Source organism: Neofelis nebulosa, chromosome 3 (assembly GCF_028018385.1).
Source record: "Neofelis nebulosa isolate mNeoNeb1 chromosome 3, mNeoNeb1.pri, whole genome shotgun sequence".
NCBI classification, from domain to species: Eukaryota; Metazoa; Chordata; class Mammalia; order Carnivora; family Felidae; genus Neofelis; species Neofelis nebulosa.
The window spans coordinates 3,476,215-3,502,797 of record NC_080784.1 but is presented as its reverse complement, the minus strand read 5'-3'; the positions used below and the strand labels follow the sequence as shown (position 1 = coordinate 3,502,797).

Here is a 26,583-nt window from a genome sequence, read left to right as displayed (position 1 = left end):
TACATTCCTCACCAACAAATGGAGAGGCTCATTTGTTACAATTGGTGAACCCATTTCGATACATCATTGTCACCCAAAGTTCATAGCTTGGGTTAAGGTTCACTCTTGGCATCGTATGTTCTGTGGGTTTGGAAAAATGGATAAATGCAAATACCAACCATTATGGTACCATACAGACCATTTTCACTGCTCTGAAAATCTTCTGTGCTCTACTTGTTATCCACCCCCATTCCCCCGCCCCTCAACTGTTGGCAACCACTGATCTTTTTCCCGTCTCCACAGTTTGCCTTTTCCAGAAGGTCATAGAGATGAACTTTTTCATTATGTATCCTTTTCAGATATCAGGGTTTTTTTTTTCACTTACTGACATGTATTTAGGGTTCTTCTGTGTCTTTTCATGGCTTGATGGCCCCTTTATTTTTAGTGCTAAATAATACTGGCCCTTCCTTTTCTGGATGGACCAGAGTTCATTTATCCTCCCACATGTACTGTAGGGCACCTTGGTTACCTCCAAGTGTTGGCTGTTATGAATAAAGCTGCTGTAAGCATTCAAGTGCAGGTGTTGTGTGGACGTAGGTTTCAACTCCTTTGAATAAATACTAAGAAGTATGATTGCTTGATCATAGGGGCAGAGTACGTTTGGTTTTCTAAGAGACTGTCAAGTCATTCTCCAAAGGGGCTGCACCACTTTGCATTCCCACCAGCAGCGAGTGAGAGTTCCTGTGGCTCTACATTGTCACCAACATTTGCTGTTGTCAGTGTTCTGGATTTTAGCCTTTCTGACAACGTGTGTTTTGTTTTGTTTTTTAATTTTTTAAATGTTTATTTTTTGAGAGGGGGGAGAGGGGCAGAGAGAGAGACACACACACACAGAACCTGAAGCAGGCTCTAGGCTCTGAGCTGTTATGACAGCACAGAATCCAATGTAGGGTTCAAACCCACAGACCACAAGATCATGACCTGAGCTGAAATCAGATGCTTAATTGCCGGAGCCATCCAGGCACCCCACCTCCTTGTTGTTTTAATTTGCATTTCCCTGGTGACATATGATGTGGGACATGTTTTCATATATTTCTTTGCCATTAGTCTACCTTCTTTGGTGAGGTTTATGTTTCGAGCTTTTGCCCTTCTTTTTTTTAAAAAAAAAAAAAGATGTTTCTTGTTGAGTTTTATATTTTGGCTAACAGTCCTGTATCAGAGATGTCCTTCCTAAGTATTTCCTCCTAGGCTACATCTTCTCTTCTCAATCTCTTGATGGTGTCTTTTATGGAGCAGAAGTTTTCAGTTTTGATGGAGTACAACTTACTGGTTCTTTCTTTCATGGAACATGCCTGTGGTGTTGGACTTAAATAGTTATCCCCCCAATCAAAGGTCCCCTATGTTTTCTCCTATGTTACTTCTAGAGGTTTATACTTTACATTTGGGTCTTTGATCCATTTCAAAGTCATTTTTGTGATGGGTGTGAAGTCCTGGCACGTGCATGTCTGCGTGGCCCGGTGCCATTTGCTGAAAGACCGTCTTTACTCCATTCACTGTGTTCATGGGTGTCAACTTGTGCGTTTCCTCCTCTCCTCCACCAACCTGTGTGTCTGTTCTTCTCCCAATGTCACACTGACTTCTCCCTTTTGTTTTATTTGGTTAAAACAATATAAAATGATGAGGCGCCTGGGTGGCTCGGTCGGTTAGGCGTCCGACTTCAGCCAGGTCACGATCTCGCGGTCCGTGAGTTCGAGCCCCGCGTTGGGCTCTGTGCTGACCGCTCAGAGCCTGGAGCCTGTTTCCGATTCTGTGTCTCCCTCTCTCTCTGCCCCTCCCCTGTTCATGCTCCGTCTCTCTGTCTCAAAAATAAATAAACATTAAAAAAAATTTTAAAAAAATAAAAAAATAAAAAAAAATAAAAAAAATAAAACAATATAAAATGAGACAATTTTTTCAAAATGTATTTAATATGAATGCAACAATTTAGAAGCTTCACTGAAAGAATGTTTTGCAGTTTCCTCTAAGATTGATCTTGTTTTCAGTTGTAAGTACTTCTAGGGACATAATTGATTTTACTAAAAATGACCCGATGGACAGATACTTCCATGATCTGTAAAGCTGTGTGGAAAGCTTTGAAGCCATCATTTTCCCTAAAGATAATCCAGCCTATTGGGGATCACAGTCAGACAGTCTCCGTGGCATTTTCTTTGACATTTTCTTTTAACTGATGAGGCGTTTCCTTTGGATTGAACGTAGAGGCTGCCTCACATATGTGCCTGTTACTCCACAGGTCGATGCAATGAGCAAGAACCTTTAGTGTGTCACTGTAATGTTGAGTTGCTTCGTCCTGAGCATGGGCTGGACGGAATGCCCTGTGCATAAATGAAAACTAGCTTTGATGGCGTACGGGCCGTATTTAAGTGTCAAGGCCACCCCTCATTGGCGTAAGCAACTATGCATACCCAGGTTTTTAGCACCTCTTTACAGCTTGGACTACAGAATGCCGATGCCAGTGCTTTGTATGTGCCAGTAAATGGGTTGGCATCATAAGACTCTAACACAGAGAGCCAACTATGTCAGCATTCGGAGGGAAAGAGGCACGACCTAGCTTTTTAAGTCCTTAGTTGAGGAGTAGAGAAAGAAAGAAGCAGCACACTTCACAAAGAGAGAAGCGGATAAAATGCCTCGGACCCCGTGGAGGAAATGTGTGAGACCCACAGTGGGCACGAGGGGCCAAAGAAAGTCATCACACCGGGAGGTGCTGCACACACCCTGGCTCGTCCGCCCAGCACTCTGTGATGTGTGGTCTGTGCGGACATCTGGCTTACGACTGCTGGCGTAGGCAGGTCCGTGAGACAAGCCTCTGCCCTTGTTGGAGTCTGCACCAATGCACGGGACCCCAGACACACAGCCTGACACAATCATAGCAGGGAGCGATTAGATGTAGATGAGGTTAGGGGCGCCAAGGTGGCTCCGTTGGTTAAGAGTTGGACTGCGGCTCAGGTCATGGTCTCAAGGTTCGCGGGTTCTAGCCCCACGTCGGGCTCTGTTCCAACGGCTCGGACCCCAGAGCCTGCTTTGGATTCTGTGTCTCCCTCTCTCTCTGCCCCTCCCCCACTCACGCTCTGTCTCTCTCTGTCTCTCAAAAATGAATAAGTTTAAAAAAAAGATGTAGATGAGATCATATGGATGCTTAGCCTGGGATCAGTTTTTACAAAAGAGGTGGCACTCTGCTGGGAGGAGCGCATGGTCTGGGGACACAATGGTAATAATGGGGACCGCGCTTTTGAACGGCAGCTGTAGACATTGGATTGCGTCAGGCATGTCCGTGCTGCGTCATTTGGTCATAACAACAATCCTGTGGAGAAGGCAGGGCTTTCCTTACCTTCCTGATTTAATAAAAGGCAAATAGCAGAGAGAGCCCAAATCTGCAGTTTGCAACCAAATGAACGTGACTAGGCATTACGAAAACATCTGGGGGAGTACTCCATGGCACTGAAACCACCCTGCTGGAGGCCCCTGCTGCCCCAGGGCCAGCTATACGGTGACACTGGTTTGGCAGACGTGCTTTGGGCCTCATGACAGCACAACGGTGTGACGCTGCCGGGATCTGCCTGGGGAAGTCCCGTGCCATGGTCCAGTATGGACTCAAGGCTCTGTGCCTGTTCTAGACAGTCTGAGTGTCAGACTGGTTTCCTGACGAGTGGGGACAAGCGTGAGGAGTGGTGATTTGAGCGCCCCCATCAGCTCAGAGAAATGCCCGGAGAGTGGGATAACAGCAGAGAAACCATGGGAGCCGGGCCGGGCCTGGGGGCTGAGAACACTCCCGTCTCCCCACAGCCAGTAGGTGGGGACTCAGACGGACCTCCCTGTGCCCTCCTCAGGTCCCTTCCGCCTGTGCCACGTTTGTCCCACCAAGTCCCCAAGCTCTGCGTACGGAGCACCAGGCCGAGGCAGGGCCGCCTGTACCTGAATCGCCCCCCTGCGTGTCCCTGAGGCTCCTCTTACGGCCCGTAGACCGAACTCAGATATTACGGCGAGTCTGACTTGGAACCCGACCAGCTCACGTTCAGTGTGTGCATGTGTAGGTGTTCATGCCAGTCCTGGACCTTCGACTGCCCTCCAGGCTGGAGTCTGTGAGCTTTACACACATCGCCTCACTCACCTCTCAGGAGGTATGCAGTTGTTATCCCGCCAGACGGACAAGAACCTCAGAGGGATCGGTGGGGTCCGCTGGCTGGAGTCACAGATGTAGAGAGGAGCCAATGGGGGTTTGTTTCCGGAAAACCTAGGGAGAGAGTCCCTGCTCCCTGCTCCCTGCTTCCGTCCCATTCTGCCCCTAGCAATCTCATGTCTCAGAAGCCTTGTGTGTTAGAGAACTGAGCACAGAGACGGGAAGCGGGTGCCGTTGTAACCCAGCACGTAATTCATCCTGGGAAGCGTTAAATCGCTGACAGTGCGTCAGGGAGCTGCCTTTTGTCTGTAGTGGAACCAAATGATTTCAAGGACGTGGTCTGAATTTATGTCTAAAACTTTCTAGAAAAGTCGGGAATGAGGGGCCTTTGGCTGTTCAAAGGCAAATATTACATCACTTAAGAGAACTATTCTGTGCCGATGTGAAACATAATATAACACACATAAGGTGGTCTAATTTATACATGCATTTGAATTTTTCTGCTTCAAAAGTGCATATTCTAGACGGACGATTGCTTTCAAGCTACAATAAAAAATTAAATCACAAAATTATTTCCTACATACAAATGAGGATTCCAGTAGAAAGAAGTTATAGTATGCTCGGTGAAATGGTTGTTAAATGGGAAAAAAGCCGATTTGCATTTTAAAGCTTTTGATACTGACTGCTTCAGTAACACGGACAATACATACAACTTTTATAATAAAATGGAAAATTAGCGCTGAATTTTTTAAGTGTTATTTCTAACTTTCAAGTATTTCTTGCCTCACTATTGTCCATTAGATTTTACAAAAGGGAGAAATGGACATTTCACTTAAGTTCCTTGGTATTCAGGGACTTGGAAAACCTATTTCATTTTTGGAGGGGGAGGGATGGTGTTTTCTCCACCTCATTGAAATTCAGAAACTGCAGACAGTAAGCACGAAGCTTTACCCGCGAGTCAGAAAGCTTGGTTACTGTTGAGCTCCCCGAGACTGACTCCTCTGTGTACATTGTAGATGTGACACCATTCAGTTTCCTTACTGACTGCAGTAATGTGTAGACCGGAGCCCTGATTCCGAGGAGATGAGAAACACTTCGCCTTTGATAAAGAGTACGTGTAGATGGTAAATAAAATCAGTTCGTCTGGCCGTTAGCTTTACGGACGTGCAGGCTGCGATAAGTAACCGCTTCAGTTTGCCTGCTGCACGCAGTCCCGCATGTCCCTGCAGCAGGTGCCTGAGGCTCCTTTCTCTCCATTTTAACTTATTTACTGACACTGGATTTGGGTCGTTGAAGATTTGATTCGTGCCAACGGCATAAGAGAACAAGGGAGGCTCTGGGTATTAACGTATGGGTTTCATAGTTTGACCAAATGATGGACAGATAAGCATGATGCACTTTGCATACGGGAGCAATCAAAGCCGTTAAGATGACCGCCTAATGAGAAACGAATCCCAGGTCCTAATCCCAATATAGAGGTTTGCTTTTCCGATTAAAGGCATTAGTCAGTGAAGTAAGTTTGTCGTGAACAATTTATCAGAGACCTACTTTGTGTGCCAGGTGCCATGAGCACTTTACGTGATTAAATGTAACACCTGTATATTCCAGGAGAGGGAGAACAGGATAAAGTCATATTGTACCAAATACCTTTATGTGAGCTGCAAATAGCCCACTCATAGAAAAACTAAGATTATATATAAGTTATGTACATGTAAGTTATCTGTAGGCCATGTCTGTACAACATACGGGTACGTGTATGCATTCGTCTATATATAATACATATATGCACATATGTGTATAATAGTACATATATACATGTGTGCACACATATATAAATACATATGTGTTTATTTCCATATATATTATATACACATATAAATACATGTGTATAATATACATGATTGTGTATTTATATATTTATGTTAAATATACATATGCATTTATATATGTAATGCATATGTGTGTGTTTATAAATATAAGAATACCGTATATAAAATGTTTTGGAGCATATACACTTATCCACTTAGTCCCTTAGGACATGGTCTCGGAATTGCTTCTGTTGTCTTCACTGATCACCCCCATCTTCAGAGTAGAATACACACGATACGTTACCCTTGGCTCCTTGACAAACATTGTTTGATCGTAAGTCACATCGCTGAGCCCTGTGTCATGACACCAGCTGTACATCAGGCCTCTGTGACTTTCCACTACGCCCCAGGCCCTGTCATGAGCATTTACATGCCTGCAGTCTGAGCCCTTTAATGGACCTTTGCAGCACTATCATTATCCACATCATGCAGATGGGGACTGGAGCCCCCAAAAGTGGAAAACCCCCCAAGGTTGCATGGTCGGTCCACGGCAGAGTCAGGACTGAAGCCATCTGTCTGCCGCCGGCCCCTCCCTGCTGGAGGCTGGACTCCGCCTTGCAGCTAGTGTGAATGGGCCCATCTTGCCCCACAGGATGCATTTACAAGGGATTTCAGTGAAGATGTTAGCAAAGCCGATGAAGAAGAATCCAGTTCCCGCTTGATCTAAACACATAATCATCATATGCATATGTCTTTTTTAATGCATATTAAATTAAGTACATATTTAATGCATATTAAAGCTAAAGGGAAAAAAGGACTTTTGTAGGAGACACAAATCTATTTCCAGCTTCCAAGGAAGTCTGTTTGTTACAAGACTTGGAAAATAGCCCAGGCCAAAAGGTCAGTTCAGAGCCTCAGCTGGCAGCATGTGCCGGAGACGTGCGCAGTGTCCCCCAGCGCTCCCCAGCCTGCCCTGATTCGTCCCGTGCCCGGTGCAGACCCGGGGAGCAGACCTGGCAGGTGATGTGCTGTGTGAGCCTACACAAAGTTGTCAAACAGCCAGTAGACGCCTGCTGGGTTCCTGCTCCTCGACGTCGGGGTGCGTCACTTTGCGGGATGGGTTTGTGCAGTTGTGTACAAGGTGAGGGAGGAGTCCTCGCCAGCCCTGGAAGCCTCTGTCATGGCCGACCGTTAGCGCCAAACCTCAGCTACTGTAGATTCTGCTGGGGAGGGGTTTGAAGGCTGTACATTAAGGTTGTGCAAACTCACTGTGGTTATTGAAACCGTCCTTTTGGGATCATGGTGCTCCGTTGGAGTTTAGATATTGTTTCAGATTAGATTCAGACCCCTGCTTTAGGGCTAGCTGTGCTCCACTCTATGATTTTCTTTTGCAAAGACTGAACATGGCTTAGTCTAGCTTTTTGTGTTTTAATTGGACTTGTGAACAGGTTCCCCTTGGCGCCTTGATAAACATAAGAAAGAAAATGTGCCCTGAAATGCCCCATGGTAAATCTGGGTCTTGTTTCTTATAGGTCATTTGCGGCCCCTGAGTAATGGAATATGTTAGTTATTATTATTTTATCTTTGAGAAGCATAAACCCTGCAACAGCAGGTGCATTTGTCCATTGGGCTGACGGCCATCTCTTTGTAAGTGCCTGTGGAATGGACATCAGGGCCCCCGTCAGACGAGATGTGAGGAAACTGCTTTTTTACAGTTGCTTTTTTTTAATTTGCTGCCATGTAAGCAGAGTGACTCATGAACATGAGAGGTTTTCTCCCTTTTAGTCTGGATGGCTGAGCCTTTGCCCAGCCCAGCAGGCTGAGACGTGTGCCAGGCGAGCCGTGCTGCTGTCAGCTGGCCAGGGGTCTGCCTCTGGTATGTGTAGCTGTGCTCCAGAATGCTTCCACACCTGGGTCAAGCACGGAGCACACACTTCCTGAAATGTAAAATAGTCCTGCAAACTTGAAATTGTGCATGGTTTTATAGATATAGAGATATAGATATAGATATAGATATATAGATATAGATATATAGATATAGACATAGATAGTTTCAAGTAACTAATGCATTAAATAGACAACACTTTATTTTAGTTTTTAGTTTTTCAAAGTTTATTTATTTTTGAGAAAGAGACACACAAAGCATGGTTGGGGGAGGGGCAGAGGGAGAGGGAGACACAGAATCCGAAGCAGGCTCCAGGCTCCGAGCTGTCGGCACAGAGCCTGATGCGGGGTTCGAACCCACCTACTGTGAGATCATGACCTGAGCCAAAGTCGGACGCTTGACCGACTGAGCTGCCCAGGCGCCCCAAACACACAACACTTTAGGGTTAGTGATCATTCTGCATATTCTGTACATACATTGATGTCGAAACTAATGATTATTCTTTTCTGTTACATTGAATGATTAAGTCTATTCATCTTACTAAATATACATATATATATAATATTATTAAAGTCTATATATATATATATATATACAGTAAATATAAGTATGCATTTACTAAGTATAAATATAAGTATAATATAAGTATATTTTCACTTAACTATTCTAAACCCAAAATTATGGAGAGACGGGAAAATTAACACACATTTCTATGAGTTCTTGACATCAGTGTCCCCACAGAATGACGTGATGCTGATTACTTGAAATGTTACAATCATGTACCATCCAAAAAGAATGTTTCCACACATCTGTCACTCCTACTGAAGTGTTTTGAAGAAAAAAATGACTTGACTCCATGTATGACCTCATGCACTAAATTATAAGAATTTAGGAACATTGTACTCATCGCTGGAAGGGAAGTTCACGAGTTCCGAGTTTCCTAGCTTAGCCCCATCTTACACACAGTCATGATGCTCCACCTGGTCCTGTGTGTGTGGAGTCTTAGCAGAGAGAGTGTGTGTAAGCAGAACGTATTTGTTGCATATTAATGTCCTCGTGTCACTGTAGTGCCACACCATCAGAAGAAACGGCTCCCTATTCACTCAGCACTGGATCGAAATCGTGTCTTCTCATGCGCCAGCTTTCATGGTGCCTCCCGCACCCCCGCTACAGCACCAAACCACCAACTTTCTGGAAGCATCCACGGCTCCCCACCCTTCTTTTATCTTGTCCCTTTGGATGTCTGCAGACCTGTGTCCCAAGTATTAGAGATTGAGGATCTGACCAAAGCAGGTGTCATCCACTTGTATAGCATTTCACGTCAGGCGTACCTCAGCCGGATGGCCACCGGCTTCAATGCCAGTCCCTAGTTTGTGTGGTTTGTCTCCATGAAAGCGTCCTCAAGTCCTTGGACAGGGCCCTGGCCCTGCTCTCATGGCACTATGTTGTATTTACAACAATGTCAGAATTTAGGGTCACATTCATCATAACCTACAAATTACCCCGGAGACATTGTTAGACTCTTACTTAAAACAACGGAAGGAGGAAAGTCTCACTAGGGGAAATGGGAAAGAACGTTTAAACAAACACATCGACTATTTTTAAGCAAACAATTTTCTTTCCGCAAAAACTCTAAAGATGTTCCTAATTATAAGAGCTGGTTCAGTGTTGGTTATCGGTGCATACTGAAACCGTGACCTTACGTGTGCAACTTACGGGACAGAAAAAACACACAGATAAAAAGAAGACACATGCCCACAACAGGAAACTTCTAGGGATGTTTAGAGGGAACTGAAAAGCCAAGTTTTTAAAACACAGGCATTGGTGATGTAAATACTGTGGATTCCTTTGTTGTGAGCCCAGTGGATAAGGAGTGAAATACTAAGCTTATTTTACTATAAATCTACTCCCTGATTATCAGTACTGTTTTCATCCCGTTCAGGGGTTGGTTTAGTATAATTAAAAAATAAACCATTTTATGTAATTGAAAAAAAAATGGCTTTAGTAGGGAACTTCGATTATAGAATTATAAAAAAAAATCTGAACAGTATTTACCAGTATCACTAAGCAGATGAAGTTAATTCAGTATTAGTCTTTTTTGTTATTGAAATCAGATTTCCTGGAAGGTGTTTACCTTTAAGCTAGGGAAAGAGCTGGAATATTCTTTTTTTTTTTTTTTTTTTTTTTTTACTTAGTTACAGTTAGTTAGGTAAATGCTCTAGGGTCTGACTCCACTAAGATCTACTTATTAAAACTAACATAGGAGCAAAATAACAAGAAGCCTGGGGCAGAAAAATGTCTGATCTCAAGAAGGGGCTTTTGTAAACTTCATAATTGAATGCGAAGAAATCTGGCAATTCCAGGACTAGAAAGAACATGAGAATGTTCAGAGGGTTTAGATTCAGTCAGGAATCTTGGGGAGGGGGGTGGCGGTTAGGGGCTTTGAAGTGTTGGGACATTTTTTTGGTCTGGTAGCAAAAGTCTGATCACTCTCAGTAAGCCTGTAAGTTACCTGCTAAAAGGTTGCTTTTAAAACTCTGTGATTTGAGCTCTACTAATTCGCTACTCTTATTCTAAACAACTCACACACTCAGGATTTGGTTAACATCTGAGCTTAAAACAAAAATCCAGAAACAATGTATTTCCTTAAGAATCTCATGCTTTCAATCCAGTCTTGGTGGTGGGGCTTCCTCCCAGAGCAGTGTTGAAATGGGAGGGTGTGGACTGCATTGAAATCTCTGTCTTTCAATGTCTTTGCTCAAAGACCTTACATTCCTTATTTGCCTAAGCCCAAGCAGGCTTGTTCCTCAGCTTCTAATGCACCAGAACTGAGCCGGCTTTTGGGCCCCCCCGACCAGTGAGGACAGCCGATTAATGGCATGCTGAAAGCTCGCCCAAGTTGTGAGCGCGAAGAACATTTACGAGGCTGATTAAATCATTCTCCTGTGATGGCATCCAATGGTGATTTTACAAATCTAATTAAATGTGCTTGAACTTGGTGATAAGAAGCACTCCCCTTGTTGGGTATAATGGGGGGATCTGTTGTTAAAAGAGAAAAGAGAGTTGCATCCCTGCATGGAGGGACTGATGGGAACACCCCAGAAAATGTATGATATGTGTCTGTAATTTATTGTGGGGACGGGGAAGTCTAAAGGGCTTTCTTTATGGTGGAAATACTATCATTGTCTGAATACCTTATACAAAACAATGGTTAGTCTTTCTGCTTTGCCGCTGGCCAAAGGAGTCGGTAACAAATCAGAATCACTCACGGTAGAATCAGATTCTCAATATAAATTCTCAAGTAAAATACAAAATATTTTATGTTGTCACGGAAATGTTTGCAAGACAGAAATTGTGTGTGTGGGGGCGGGGGTGTGGGTGTGAGCAGAGGGTGAGGGTGAGCTGGAGAAGGGGGTGGGATGAGGGTCTTCTGGAGAAGGGGGTGGCATGGGGAGAACCAGCGGATCTCTCCCTGCCCGTGGGGGATGGGGGGGAGAGGGAAGGAAGAACAAGCCAGGAAAACCCTTGTCAGGTCTCTGACCTGTGTGACCGGGGCTGCTCACCTTACAGAAACGCCAAGGGGAGAATGAGGTGGTATTTGGGGCCCACAAAGGGTCCTTTGTCTATTCAAGTCCCTTTTCCTCCCACAAGGCCCAGAATTCGGGCACAAGATTGGGGTTTCCCCTGCCGCCAGGCCAAGGCAACCAGGGGCACTGCCTTCTGTGACACTTTCATCGGCACTAATTCCTTAGGGCTCATTGGTTTCTAGGTTTCTCATGTTGTTTGCATAAGAATGCGGACGTCCACTTGGATAAAACTGACCAAGTGGCCCCCTTTTCTCCACCATCTGGAGGAAACCATTTTCTGGCACCATCTTGGTTGACATTCCTTGGGATGTTATCACCCAGACCACGGCCTCACTTGTTCATGCTTAGACATTTGCTATAGGTTATCCCTCTGGGCATCTCTGAAGGTATTAAATAGAACCCCAATTGCCACAGCTTCTGAGGACCTCTGCTCTTGCCCCTCTCCCTTTGCAGAACTTTCACATTAAATATTTATTCCAGTCTTACTTTTCCCTTTACTCAGGTTCCACCCGTATGGTTTTATCACTTCCATTCCTTTGCAGGTTTGTTTTTTGTTTTTTGTTTTTTTGGGTTTTTTGTTGTTGTTGTTGTTGTTGTTGTTGTTGTTGTTGTTGTTTTTTGCTGCCACAACACTTTCTTGGCACATTAGTTTTCAAAGTGTGAACACACGCTCACACACACACATGTTCACTCACTCAGATTTATAAGTATATGTCATCAGCACCTGTTTTAGGGCAAACATACTCAATAAAAAATGTGAAAAGACATAGTGCTTACAGTAAAAGAGCTGTTAGCCTACTAGAGAGAAAGAGATTCGAGTGATCAGTTTTTTTTTTTTCTGGTTTAACAGAATCAGATAATTCTAAAGCAAACCAAAGAGCACTTTCACAAAGAAAGAGGTAATCATACCGAATTTGGAAATCACCACCGTAGATGATATGAGCTCAAAGTAAACGACCGTTTCCACTGTAAATGCCAACAGCGAACCCTTCCTGGCACAAGTAAAGTTTGTAAAAGTTAGTTCAGGTCATTGAAAACAATTCAGCTCATTGTAGAAGTACAGTTTTTGGTGAAATGAAATGCACTTTAGTTGACATAGGCAGTGGGATTGAAATGGAGCTATGGATTTACAAGGTTAAAGGCATTAAAAACTTTTCAGAAATAGCCATCCTGCCTGGAATTCGAAAGGTATTCCAGTTAGAGTAGAATTTGCTTGTATTATTCAGGCAAAACACTTAAATATCCATATAAGTTTTACTTTTTGTTCGGTTGTAATTAACATACAGTGAGTATTCTATTAGTTTCAGGCGTACAATACAGTAATTCAACAATTCTATATATTACTCAATGCTTATTAGGATAAGTGTACTCTTAATCCCTTTCTCCTATTTCCCCATCCCCCCCCACCTCCCTCTGGTGACCACCAGTTTGTTCTCCATATTTAAGAGTCTGTTTGTCTCTTTTTCCTTTGTTCATTTGTTTTGTTTCTTAAATTCCACATAGGAGTGAAGTCATATGATATTTGTTCTTCTCTGATGAACCTATTTCACTTAGCATTATTCTAAGTCCACCCATGTTGTTGCAAAAGGCAAGATTTCATTCTTTTTTATGGTTGAGTAACATTCCTGTGTGTGTGTGTGTGTGTGTGTGTGTGTGTGTGTGTGTGTGTGTTTTAATTTAACCATTCTCACAGGGTTCTGCTTTGCATTCCCCCAATGGTTAATGATGTTGAACATCTTTTCATGTGTCTATTGGCCATGTGTAATTTTCTTTGGAAAAGTGACTCTTCAGGTCATCTGCCCATTTTTTAATTGGGTTACTTGTTTTCTTGGGGTTGAGTTGTATAAGTTCTTTATATATTTTGGATGTTAACACCTTAATGTATATATCATTTGCAAATATCTTCTCCCATTCAGTATATTACCTTTTTGCTTTGTTGTTGGTTTCTTTTGCTGAATGGAAGCTTTTTGATTTTGGTGTAGTCCCAATAGTTTACTGTTGCTTTTACGTCTCTTGCCAAAGGAGACACATCTAGAAAAATCATTCCGTGGCCGATATCAAAGAAATTATTGCCTTTGCTTTCTTCTAGGATTTTTATGGTTTTAGGACTCACACTTAGGATTTTAATCCACTTTGAATATCCATTTTGAATCCATAAAAATTTTGGACAATCATTTCCTTTAAAAATACTAAAGAGAAACAGACCTAAGGACTACTTTCAAATTAGCAAATCCTTTTCACATTTTATTCGTCATTGATATTATTGTAATAATACTGAAAAGTCCATTTTTTTCACTTTGTTCGCATTTAGTACTGGTAAATTACAGATAGAAGATTCAGTGAGATTTTTGTAACATTTGAATATGTCCGATTCAACTATGATAAACTATATAGAATTTGCTTTCTAATTTACTACTAAATAAGTAATTTATTAATATCATTCTGAAAAAGCTCTGATTTCTCCAGCTAAATCTTCCAGGCTCAATAAATTAACCAGTCAGCTCAGTTCTGAAGGTGGTCGACTGCCTTGAATGTTCATATATGGAGAAATGGAGTGCCAACTTTGTAAAATTCATTTCATATATTATTTTACTTTAGTGTATATATATATATATATATATATATATACACACACACACATATATATATACTCACATATATTAAATTTTGCATACATTTTCAGCATATTCGCAGATCGCTTGAAGTCCTCCCCAAGAAAATGGCATGGGTGACACCATTACCACTATTATCACTGTTATTACATTTGTAGCTCCTGCTCTGTATTCAGTAGTTACTGTAATTCTAGGCCTTCTCCTAAGAGCATGAAAAGATGGTCTCTTTTAAGATCTATTAAACATTTGTCCTGACAGTATTAATGCAGTCTGCAGATAAATGCTGTGTGCCTGTAAGGCCAGTAACATACAGAATATCTTATGTAGGTGTGTTTCATAGAGAGGAAGGGAATGGGGGCATACGATTTTCTGATCGTTTGTGCCCAAGCTCGTTGTCAATGTCTATTCTATTCCAAGATTCTCAGAGGAAATTGAGACAAATGATATGTAAGATTCTTCTACGCATGTGCTCATTTACCTGATGAAGATTTTCCATCCAAATGAACCGTGCAACTTCTTGTGGGTGATTTATCCGTTTCTATCACAGCGTCACTGCACAATCGCCAATGCACCTGCAATGAGGCCGCCGAATGCATTTTCCATGCATGATCATCCTCCTGTGACTATGTGGGTAGTAGAGAAGAGCACCTGAAATAATAGGCCAGCAGCTTCTGTTTTGCAAGATCAAGTTCAGAGACAAGGGTCTTACCATTAAAAGCAAACGTGATCTGATCTGTCGAGAAAACAATGGTGATGTTAATAAGTATGTTTCATTTCCAGCGGTGATTTGTCCTGGCATCGAAGCTCAGCTCCCGGAGCACGTCACCTGGAGACTGGTTTCGGGGTCACTGAACGAGTATGGAGCTCAGGTCGTGCTGAGCTGCAGTCCTGGCTATTACCTGGAGGGCCAGAGGCTGGCACAGTGCCAAGCCAATGGAACGTGGAGCCTAGGCGACGAGAGACCCAGATGTCGAGGTGAGTGACCAGTGCACTTCCCAGGTCAGGTAGCCATTCTGAATTAGTGACATCACTGACCGCCACCTTTTAACCCCCCACTGTGAGTGATTGCCCCTATGGATTAATAATGTAACCAAATGGCATTTCTCATCATTATAATGATGAATATGGATTTTTATGCGACATACTTAAAATGTATGATGGCCGGGTTAAATATTAAATGTTCTATTTATTAATGATTGCGTTGTATACATTTTAAAATATTCGAATACTCCGATATTTCAGATCAACTCAAAAACAAATCCAGGCCTATGTTTCAAAAGATAACTCCTTCCATGCACTGACTATTCAAACCCTCTAATTAGGATCTTGGGAAATATTATTTATGCTGAAGATATTATATTCTCAAATAATGACTGTCTTGAAAAGGGAGATTATTATTCTCATAGGTACAAGATAAGCAATTAAGCCTTTGAGTGGGTTTTATAACAAATATGAATAAATAGAAAAATAAAACAATATTAGTATTGTTCAGAGCACTATTTGACTCAGATATATTTAACACATACTCTTTAGTGGGTTGTTCAGAGGAAATTATCATGCACAGAAACAAGTAGTCAGACCAGTGTCAAATTTATCAAGCACACAGCTTAATAAGAAGAAACCAGAATAAAATAAGAAAAATGACAAAAGAATGCTTTGTTGTCTTTGACATAGCCATCCTAATTCAACTTTGAATAGAGCCAACGGTAAGTAAACATGTATCAAGCGCTCAGTCAGGAGCACGAAGGTAAGTTAGGGAGGGTCAGTGAACTTGAGGACCTCCTCCATAGTCCGAGTGCATGACACCACCAGGTCCCCAGACAGCCCTGTCTGAAGCCTGTTTTCCAGAGTAATCATTAACGGTTCCCTTGCCTTTGTCACAAGTGTCCTGGTTTGACTTCATTCATACTGAATTTCTTCCTTGTTCCTCTCGGTCCGAATTAGGGAATCCCCTCCTTCCCACATCCACGCGGGTCTCCCTTACAGGCATCCACTGCAAAGCTCCATGGTGTGATTCAGAGACTCAGTCACTAAGCTCAGCGAGGAGAGTGGAGGCGAAAGACTGGGGAGCCTCTACCTTTTGCCTCTCTCAGACTTTCTAGGCAACATTCCGTCAGTTTCGATCCAGAATCAGAGTCTTAAAAGTAGGCGCACGTAAACTTCTTGGAAGTGGGGAGTTCACGCGGGGCTTCTGCGGATACAACCGTCCAGTCTAGTTTTTGCTGGGCTTTCTTGTTGCCTGGTGTGCCTGGGGAGGATGGTGTTAGTGTTAGGTGGGTATTTGCTATGCCACAACACGTTACACCAAAGTCCCAAATCTCCATTCCAGAAGAACTGACACAGGGAGACTCATGTTTAGAAGAATGTTTACAAAAACCGGGGGCAGGGCCAGCCTGATTATTGAACCAAACTCCTTAGCAGGAGGTTTCTACTTCTTTGGGGGGAAGAAAGCAAAGTTGGGTTTCTACCATCCATAATATGTGTATTTGCCTCCATTCTTCTGAAATTCTAGAAAGTCTGTCTTTCTGGCTTTAACATACCTCAGTCTGGTGATCCCAATACTAAGTTTGGTCCAGGAACAACAGCCAGAAATCCATATATCTGGAGATCTCTCCAGCCAACTTGGCATACAAATGTACTTTGGAAATTGTCAGCCATTCATTGGTATGGGTTGTTGTATCACATCACACTTTGATATTTATCTATCTCAAATATCATGGACCTGTGGCCTTTTCCACAGTCAGTGGGTTCCAGTGAAATCACTGATTGCTGGGGTTTTTTTTAATCATTATTTGTAGTTTTCATCATTCCAGTGTGGCCAGAGCGAGTCCCTTCTCCCTGGTTTCTTCATCTTCTCCTTATGATGTCTTTCAAGTTGTCCCTGTTTTCTCAGGAAGACAGGATATTTTATGCTCATCCTGAGTTTTTCTTAACAAGGAATCAGCCATTCTCCAAGGAGCTCTGGAAACTTTTGGTGGAAAAGGGTGTTAGAGACCAGCATCTGTGCCCAAGGGTATGCATTATGCTGTTCATATTATCAGTGGTAGGAAAAGCTGACCAAGGTAACTATTACTTTTGTGACCAAACTGAAAATGTTGTTTTTCTTCCCCCAAAAAGACTTGATATGGATATTTTTGATTAATTTTTATCTCTACTGATACATTTTTTTTAAGTTAAAATAACTTAAATAACTCAGGGCGGTCATGACCCCAGGGGCAGCTGAGTCATGTTTGAATATTTTCACTTTGAGCAAGGCCTTCCTTTGACTTATAACCAGACATCTTGGCGTCATTCCTCGGTGCCTACTAAAGCAATTCCAGACTGTGGTCTACACAGCATGCCTTCACATACTTAACAGTCACCTGTCCTGTGACGCTATCTTCACAATAAACTGCCCCCAACCATCCACAGTCATGTCACGTCATCTGTTTGTGTTCATGTTCATCTGCACATTCAGGAGGACTTTTCCAGGTAGAACGTACCGGAAAGTCCCTACTCTTGACCTTATATTTATTTGCCACACTCACTAACACTATCCGTATTTCTGACAGGAAAGATGGCCTTACAGGTCTAGAAACACCATGTCACAACATGACTTTTTTTTCTAAGTTGAGGATTTCAATATGCACATAATTGTAGAACTGAAGGCAAGGGGAAGGACACTGCCCTGGGGGGAGAGACACCCATGGCTTGTGATCCCTGGTCACAGTGAGGGGAGGCGGTGTGGACCACACAAATACTTGGGAGGAGAAAACAACATGGAAACGAGGCTCTACTTGGATGTTTGACAAAGCATATGTGTATACGTGGTGTATATGTGTGTTGTGAGTGTGGTGTGTGTGTGTGGGGGGGGTGGTGTGGCGTGTGTGCGTGTGCGTGTCAGGACAGCTTCCCCAAGTGAGTGTCGCTGTCACCATCGCCATGTGGGTCCCCTGCCGGCTGAGCCCCCATTGCCCCACTGCGGACAAGCCGCGGCCATGCTCCCTTAGTCCTCCCTACAGGCTGGTGAGCCTGACGGAGGACAAGCCCCAGACCCCGTGGGCACAGGGACATTTCCCCGGAGGTGAAGGAGCGGCGGCCATAGAGCGGGCTTGCCGTCCACTGAGGGTGCATTCTGGCCCCAGGGGACCTCACGGCCGCTAGCGCGTTTCTGACCGTGCGGACGTTTCAGGACACGGTCTAATTATGCTGAGTGGCTGCACACGGATCTTTAAATATCCTAACTCAAGGCGAAGCTCGCAGTGTGTTTGGGAAGGGCTTAGTGGAAAGTTCGTGATAAATTGTAAAAAAAAAAAAAAAATTAACTTCTGCGGGAATCCGTTGACATTCGGCCCCGGGCACGTGTTAGCACTGTCGCTGCACATGAGACACAGCCCTACGAGTTGAGCGATCCCAGAAGCTGGAACTTCAACAACAATAACGTTCCGATCACGACCTCCCCTGTCCGAATTCCTGCTGAGACATCCTCCCCAGGACACACACCAGCTGCCTGTGTCCATTTGTCTGTTTGAAATGGAACCACAGCGGGGACCCCTCGGAGTAAGATCGGCTCCATTCAAAACCCTGGTCTATGTGGCACAGCCGTAAACGTTGTCGTCCCTTGAATCGTCAGTCGAGGCGTTCACACGGATTCAGCCCACGAAATAGGTCCCCAGGTCAGCTCCGTGTCAGTTGGCCCCGACCGAGCCCTGATTGGGTACCAAGCGTCGCTTTGGCACTTGCACACGCCCTCTCGTTAGAGCCAGTGCGTGGCTCTGCGGGCAGGTGTTGGTAGGAACGTGTAAGAGAGGAACTAAGGAGGACCCCGGAGTCTTGGAGGAAACCGGCCTCCCCGTAACTGGCAAAGCGAGGACCGAACCTGAGGAGCCTGGAGCCAGGGTCTGTGTTCTTCTTCGCTACATTTGCTGCCTCCGATCAGCTCACTATCGATAAGAACTCCGTAACGATCAGCTACCCGTGGCCTGGGCCCTAACCCCTTTACGCAGAGTAACTCAGCAAGTCCTTGGTGCCCCATAAGGGTCTTCAGACCCTTGGTCGTGACCCGTGCAAAACCACACATAAGCCTCTGGGAACAGTCAGCCTTGATGACTCCACGGTCCCAACAAGTCACACAAGTACATGGAGGGAACGGGGAGCTAGGCCTCCCGTTGACGAGGGCGTCCTGTTTTCATCACGTGTGACTAAGTGCGCCTGACGGCCCCGGGCACAACCACTCCTGTTCTGCAACAGGTGTCCGGTGACTGCCACGTGGCTCTTGTGGCCGATGCACACGGAAGGGCGGGCGGACGGCCCGCGCGCTTGACTGGTCTGCCCCCGTGGCTGTGTCTGTCCACCGCATGGTTTTGGAATCTGCTCTAAGCGCGCACGTTTCCATTCCAAGGGCATAAGAGGAGGAAAATTAAGCCTCCTAGATGGTTGACCTGTCTGACCCTAACCAGACATCCCCGTCCCTGATAAAAATTAAGGCTGAGGATTTTGTCATGCTTAAGCAAGAGAATAACCCGCAGACTTGAAGTAACATTCGCTTTTTGTTTGCCTTCCAGTGATCTCGTGTGGAAGCCTCTCCTTTCCGCCAAACGGTAACAAGATTGGCACGCTCACAGTTTATGGGGCCACAGCTATATTTACGTGCAACACGGGCTACACCCTGGTGGGGTCTCACGTCAGAGAATGCTTAGCAAATGGACTTTGGAGTGGCTCCGAAACTCGATGTCTGGGTAAATCAATCTATCATCTGGTATTTCTTTAATTTAGCTAAGCCTGAAAAATAGACTGTGGTTGGGCAAGGCGTAACACTTCTTGCTATAAATGTTCCAACAGAGAAACTAAATCCTACCTGGTCTTAGCACTACACTTCACACAGCAACTTCTTTAAGTATTGAAGGGGATTATTTTTTAATCTGGCCAATAAATGAAAGTCACATATTGCCTTGAGTGACTTAGAAACTGTTTTCTACAGTGCTGAGGGTATCATCGCAACTTTATGCCATCAGTTTAGGACACACAAAAATGATACTCAAAAATACTACATGCTTTATCTTTAAAAGAAATTTTACATTGTGTCAGTAAGTGGAAGTGACTGAGATCAATCAGCATAAGTACAATGAATTATTTCGAGAAGAGTGTGTGCACAGTTATGTGTTCTTCCTTCGCTTAAAGATTAAAATTTTCTGCATGATAATTTTAAAAAATTGAGTTGAAAATCTTTTTCGTTGAAAAAAAATCTAGTGAATAAACATAAGAAATTGTTGAATTGGCAGCTTAAAGCACGGACTTACAATGCTCCTGTAGGTCTCCAAGTAATCTTTAAAATATGTTAACTGCCTTTTGTCCTTTTGACCTCTTTGTGGTACCTCAATAATTTTGTAATCGCTCAAAAGCTATAGAAGCTGGAAAGTTTAAGCCTCTGACTCTCCATGGGCTGGAAATCACTTCAGGAATGAAGCCAGGACCAGTAAATTTTGAATAGTAAAAATCTGGTCTTTTTACTTGAGATAATTTGAAGAAATGCTCAGGAGAATTTGGGGGAAAAGAGAGAGAGAGAAAATGAATCTAAATAATAATTCCAGAGGAAATCAACCAGCGAAAGGAGTTTCTTTCACTCTTATCCATGAAAGGACACCTACTTTCTTTCTTTTTTTTTTTCATTCGAGAGAGAGAGAGAGAGAGAGAGAGCGAGCAGCGGGGAGGGGCAGAGGGAAAGAGAGAGAATCTGAAGCAGGCTGCATGCTCAGCGCAGAGCCCTATACGGGGCTCGATCTCATGACCGTGAGATCATGACCTGAGCTGAAATGAAGAGTCAGGCGCTCAACCAACTGAGCCACCCAGGTGCCCCTGACACCTGCTTTCTTTAAGTTGCTGTCATACCTATATGGAAGCTGCCAGCATACCCTGTGTGTGTAAATACATATATTGTTGCTGAGTGTGGTCAGTATGGTTGTCAGTAGACTGTGAAACTTCCTTGGAATGTGTGTGGGATTTTGTGTTGATAGTCACTAGCGCCTCTGAGATTTTCTGAGCCTTCCTACGTGTCATTATAAAATGTCTGGTCATTGAGTACCACTCTCCGTAAGGCGTCCCTCCTTCAGGGTAGCTCTTCTCTGTTACCTTGAGTGACAGACACTTGGTGCTAGGAAGGCAACCAGGTGGTCTAAGAAACATACTTGTCTGCTCTAATTGTGATAACGGAAAGCAGTGACAATTTACATTTGACTAGTGACCTACTGGTTACAAAAGCCTCATGAGGTGAGATGGTTACTGCGGCCTCAGGGAGTTTGAGTGGCACAATTTCTATAACTGACATCCTGGGGTCTGCTGGGGTCTTGTTGATTCCAAAGAAACCTTCACTTTTTCTCTGGTGTTCTTCTTGCCTGCAGATAAGGACTTTGAAGTCGAAAGGTTGAACGGTGTGTTGTATAGTTGTCTGGGCCAGTGTGCCGCAAAGTATGGCTTAGGTACGATACAATATGTCTTAGAAGCTTTTGGGAGAGGGAGTGTTCTGAAGGAATTGAAACTGAAAATAAAGAGGAATAAAACTGTCTGGAAAAGAATATATAACACATTAGCGTAGGAGGACCTAGGTGTAAAATATAAGGAATGATAAAATTGGAAGAGGCAGAGAATACGGAAGAAAAACAACTAGAAAAATATTAGATAGGACACATTGCCACATATATTTATAAAACAACGAGTAAAGGGTGGGTAATACACTTAGTATAAATATTTCAAAAGTCAGCGAATGCAGTTGTGCAACTACCACTGTGACTCGAAAGTGTAATTCGTGATGCAGGCACACCTCCGAGATAACTGTGGATTTGGTTCTAGACCAACACAATCAAGCAACTATTACAATACAGTGAGTCAAGTGTATTTTTTGTTTTCCCCATGCACACAAAAGCTATATGTACGCTATACTGTAGTCCGGTAAGTGTGCGATAGCATTACGTGGAAAAACAATGATGTGCAGTTGACCCTTGAACTACACGGCAGTTAGGGGCTCTGACTCCTCCCTCCTGTCAAAAATCTACATACAACTTTTGAGCCCCTAAAAACTGAACCTCTGATAGCTTATCGCTGACCAAAAGTCTTTTTTAAAATTTTTTTTTTTTTTCAACATTTTTTATTTATTTTTGGGACAGAGAGAGACAGAGCATGAACGGGGGAGGGGCAGAGAGAGAGGCAGACACAGAATGGGAAACAGGCTCCAGGCTCCGAGCCGTCAGCCCAGAGCCTGACGCGGGGCTCGAACTCACGGACCGCGAGATCGTGACCTGGCTGAAGTCGGACGCTTAACCGACTGCGCCACCCAGGCGCCCCATAAAAGTCTTACTGATAACATAAATGAACACGTATTTTGTATGTTATGTGTAATATATACTGTATGCTTACAATCAGGTAAGCTAGAGAAAATAAAATGTCCTTAAGGGACACCCGGATGGCTCAGTCAGTTAAGCTCCATCCAACTCTTTGTTTTTTTAATATTTTTATTTATATTTGAGAGAGAGAGAGAGAGAGAGAGAGACAGCACGAGTGAGGGAGGGGTGGAGAGAGAGGGAGACACAGAATGCGAAGCAGGCTCCAGGCTCTGAGCTGTCAGCACAGAGTCTGATGTGGGGCTCGAACTCCTGAATCATGAGATCATGACCTGAGCCTAAGTTGGACGCTCACCCCACTGAGCCACCCAGGTGCCCCTAACTCCATCCAACTCTTAATTTCAGCTCATGTCAAGGTCTCATGGTTGTGAGATCAGGCCCCACGTCGGGCTCCGCACTAAGCGTGGAGCCTGCTTGGGATTCTCTCTCTCCTTCTTTCTCTGTGCCTCCCCTGTGTCTCAAGCTAAATAAATAAGCAGAGAGAAAATTTATTAAGAAAACCTTAAAGGACAGGAAATACATTTACAGTACTGGATTCGCTGAAAAAAATCCACGTGTATGTGTACCCACACAGTTCAAACCTGCGTTGTTCGAGGGTCAAATGTACACGCCTCAATTTAAAAATACTTCATTGCTGAGGCACCTGGGTGGCGCAGTCGGTTAAGCGTCCGACTTCGGCCAGGTCACGATCTCGCGGTCCGTGAGTTCGAGCCCCGCGTCAGGCTCTGGGCTGATGGCTCGGAGCCTGGAGCCTGTTTCCGATTCTGTGTCTCCCTCTCTCTCTGCCCCTCCCCCGTTCATGCTCTGTCTCTCTCTGTCCCAAAAATAAATAAAAAACGTTGAAAAAAAAAATTTAAAATAAAAATACTTCATTGCTAAAAATTGCTACACAATCCGAGCTTTCAGCTGCTCACAACCTTTTTGCTGGTGGAGAGTCTTGCCTCAGTTGTGATGGTTACTGACTGATCAGGATGGGGTCAGCTGAAGGTCGGGGTGGCTGTGGCTGTTCCCTAAGATGAGGCAGCGTGGAAGTTTCCCACATAGACCGGCTCTTCCTTTTATGAACAAGTTCTCTGCAGCATGTGATGCAGTTCGATAGCATTTTGCCCGCAGTGGGACTTCTTCCGGCTTTGGAGCCACCGTCTCAAACCCTGCCGCGGCTTTCTCAACTCGGTTTATGTCGTGTTCTCAGTCCTTTGTTGCCATCTCAGTGACCATCACAGCATCTGCACCAGGACTAGATTCCATCTCAGGAAACCCCTTTCTTTGCTTGTCCACATGAAGCGTCTCCTCATCTGTTCAAGTTTGATCGTGAGACGCGGCCCCTCGTCCGCTTGTGACTCTCGTTCTCTGGCTCCTTCCACCACGTCTGCCTCTACTTCCCCATGAAGTCTTGACTCCCTCAGCGTCATCCATGAGGGTTGGAGTCCACTTGTTCCAGACTCCTATTTATGCTGATATTTTGGCCTCTTCCCCTGAGTCATAGATGTTCTTAATGGCATCTAGAGTGGTGAGTCCGATCTGGAAGGTCTTCAGGTTACTTTGCCCAGATCCATGAGAGGAATCACCATCTGTGGCATCTATAGCCTTGTGAAATGCATTTCTTCGATAGTAAGATGTGAAAGGTGAAATGATGCCTTGACCCACGGGCTGCGGAATGGATGCTGTGTTAACGGGCGTGAAAACCGCATCCGTCTCACCGTGCGCCTCCATCAGAGCTCTTGGGTGACCAGGCAGAGCACAGGCAGGTCGAGCGCAGGCGGAGTAGATGTAGCCCAGTTCCGAAGGGCCTGCGGGTTTTCAGAACGGTACGTGGGCATCGGCTTGCACTTAAGGCACCAGCTGCGTTAGCCCCTGACAGGAGCGCCAGTCTTCCTTTGAAGCCCTGAAGCCAGGCATTGACTTCTCTCTGGCGGGGAAAGCTCTGTAGCATCTTGTTCTAACAGAAGGCTGTTTCACCGACTCTGAAAATCTGTTGTTCGGTGTAGCCACCGTCACGAATGATCTCCGCTGGATCTTCTGGAGAACCTGCCGCAGCTTCTGCATCAGCACTTGCTGCTTCGCCTTGAGCTTTTATGCTACAGAGACGGCTTCTCTCCTTAATCCTCACCGACAAACCTCTGCTGGCCTTGAACTTTTCTTCTGCAGCTGCCTCCCCTCTCTCAACCTTCGCAGCGTTACAGAGAGCTTGGGCCTTGCCCGGATTAGGCTTTGGCTTAAGGGAATGCGGGGGCAGTGTGATCTGTCTAGACTGCTCAGACTTCCTTCTTGTCGGCAATAAGGCTATTTCAGTTTATTATTATTCGTACGCTCACTGGAATAGCATTTTTAATTTTCTTCAAGGACTTTTCTTTTGCATTTACAACTGGGCCAGCTGTTTGGGGCAAGAGGCCTAACCTTTGGCCCAAGGCTTTCAACATGCCTTTCTCACTAAGCTTATTCATTTCTGGATTCTGATTTAAAGTGAGATATGTGTGGCTCTTTTGCTTGAAAACTCAGAGGTCATCACGGGGTTATTAATTAACCTAATTTTAATACTGTTGTGTCTCAGGGAATAGGACAGCCAGAGGAGACAGATGCAGCAGTCAGAACACACAGGACATGCACCAGTCAAGTTCACGGCCTCATATGCACGTGGTTTGGGGTGCCCCAAACCCTGTTACAATAGTACCAGCAAAGATCACTGATCACAGAGCACCATCACAAATATAATCAAATATAATCAAATATAATCAGATTTGAAATGTTGTAAGAATTACCAAAACGAGACACAGAGACACAAAGTGAGCAGACACTGTTAGAAAAATGGCACCAATATACCTGCTCAGTGCAAGGTGGTCAAAAACCTTCACTTGATAAAAATACAGTATTTGCGAAGCACGATAAAATGGGGTATGCATGTGCATGGAGTGTGACAATGAAAGGTTATCTCTTGTCCTGAATAATAGATCACTTATGTCTAGATAACATAGTATAAACCAGTAAGAACATATGTCTGTGGGAGCCAAGGAGATATGGCCGAGGCCGGGGTGGGGGTGGGGGAAACAGACAGGAGAACAGAGGTAAAGTCAGCGCTAGAGAAAATTCTCAACAGGCCAGACAGATAAAGGGAATAGAGGATCCAGTCCTAAATCTGGCACAAAGATTTGATAAAGTAGATAACGGATACCACCATAACCTCAAAGTCACCCAGATGCCTTACTTGTATACAGTGATTTGAATGATATTATTTATTGACAGTGAAAAATGTACAAGACAATTTTCAATTATATTGACTTTGTTAGAATGCACAGGAGGTGCTCACGGCTACCGTTCATAGCCAAGAAATGACTTACAACAGTGAGGAATCTGCCCAACGTTGTAAAATCAATAGTATCACAAACAGAATGGAAACCTAGGCAGTTTGACCGGAGAACACAGACTTCTTAACATTAGGGTATGTAACTAACGTATCCGAGCAGATATTGTGTTATTTTGCCAATAATTGTATTTCTCGAAGGAAGATGTAATAAAAGAGTGCACTATGTGCATTGTGCTAATTCTGACCAGTAAGGTGGAATCAGTTGGTTGGTTGATCCTGGGGGTAAAATGGCTGCTCACCCCAGGCGTGCCCTCAAAAGAAGGTTGGTGCCTTAGTCGTCACATGTGGCTAATCTCATCCTTCATGTTGCGCTGCTCCCAGACCTCTTGCTTACCAGTCTTGCCAGTATTTTCCCTCCATTTCTTGCCCTCTGAATTGTTTCTTTGTCCATTGCAATGCTATGGATCTCCAGAAAATCTGGATTTTTACCCAGCTGAATGACCTTGGTGGACTCTCAGGTTCTCCTGGACCCTATGAGGGTAAACTGGACAGTGATGAAGGGGAAATGACTTATAATGACAATGGAGGCAGCCAGTGAGAGTCTTTTTTTTAAAAAATCAAGGCAAATAATGGATAAAAAAACCCATGGAATCAACTTTAAAGGAGACATCCCTTTTTAAACAAGACAAAACAACCCCCACAATTCTGACTTTGAGAAACAGATCACCCCAATGAAGAGAAAAATGGAAAATTACCCAAAGAAATGGAGACAGTTACATGAGATGTTCTACAAGAAACTCAGTTTGCAAGCAAAACAATAACCCTACAATGTACTAAGGGAATTAAAATACAGGTGAAGGTCATG

The 26,583-nt window shown here is 44.1% G+C and overlaps 1 protein-coding gene across 5 annotated transcripts in view; it reads left to right on the top strand.

Annotated features, from left to right (window-relative positions):
* The window catches only part of CSMD1 (CUB and Sushi multiple domains 1), a 2,016,488-nt gene that overhangs the window by 1,918,414 nt on the left and 71,491 nt on the right, over window positions 1–26,583 (top strand). For all 5 annotated transcript variants that reach the window (XM_058719853.1, XM_058719852.1, XM_058719850.1 and 2 more), the window contains 2 exons: window positions 14,826–15,020; window positions 19,589–19,762. In XM_058719853.1, coding sequence (XP_058575836.1) covers window positions 14,826–15,020; window positions 19,589–19,762 — 369 coding nt within the window. The remainder of the gene's footprint in view (window positions 1–14,825; window positions 15,021–19,588; window positions 19,763–26,583) is intronic.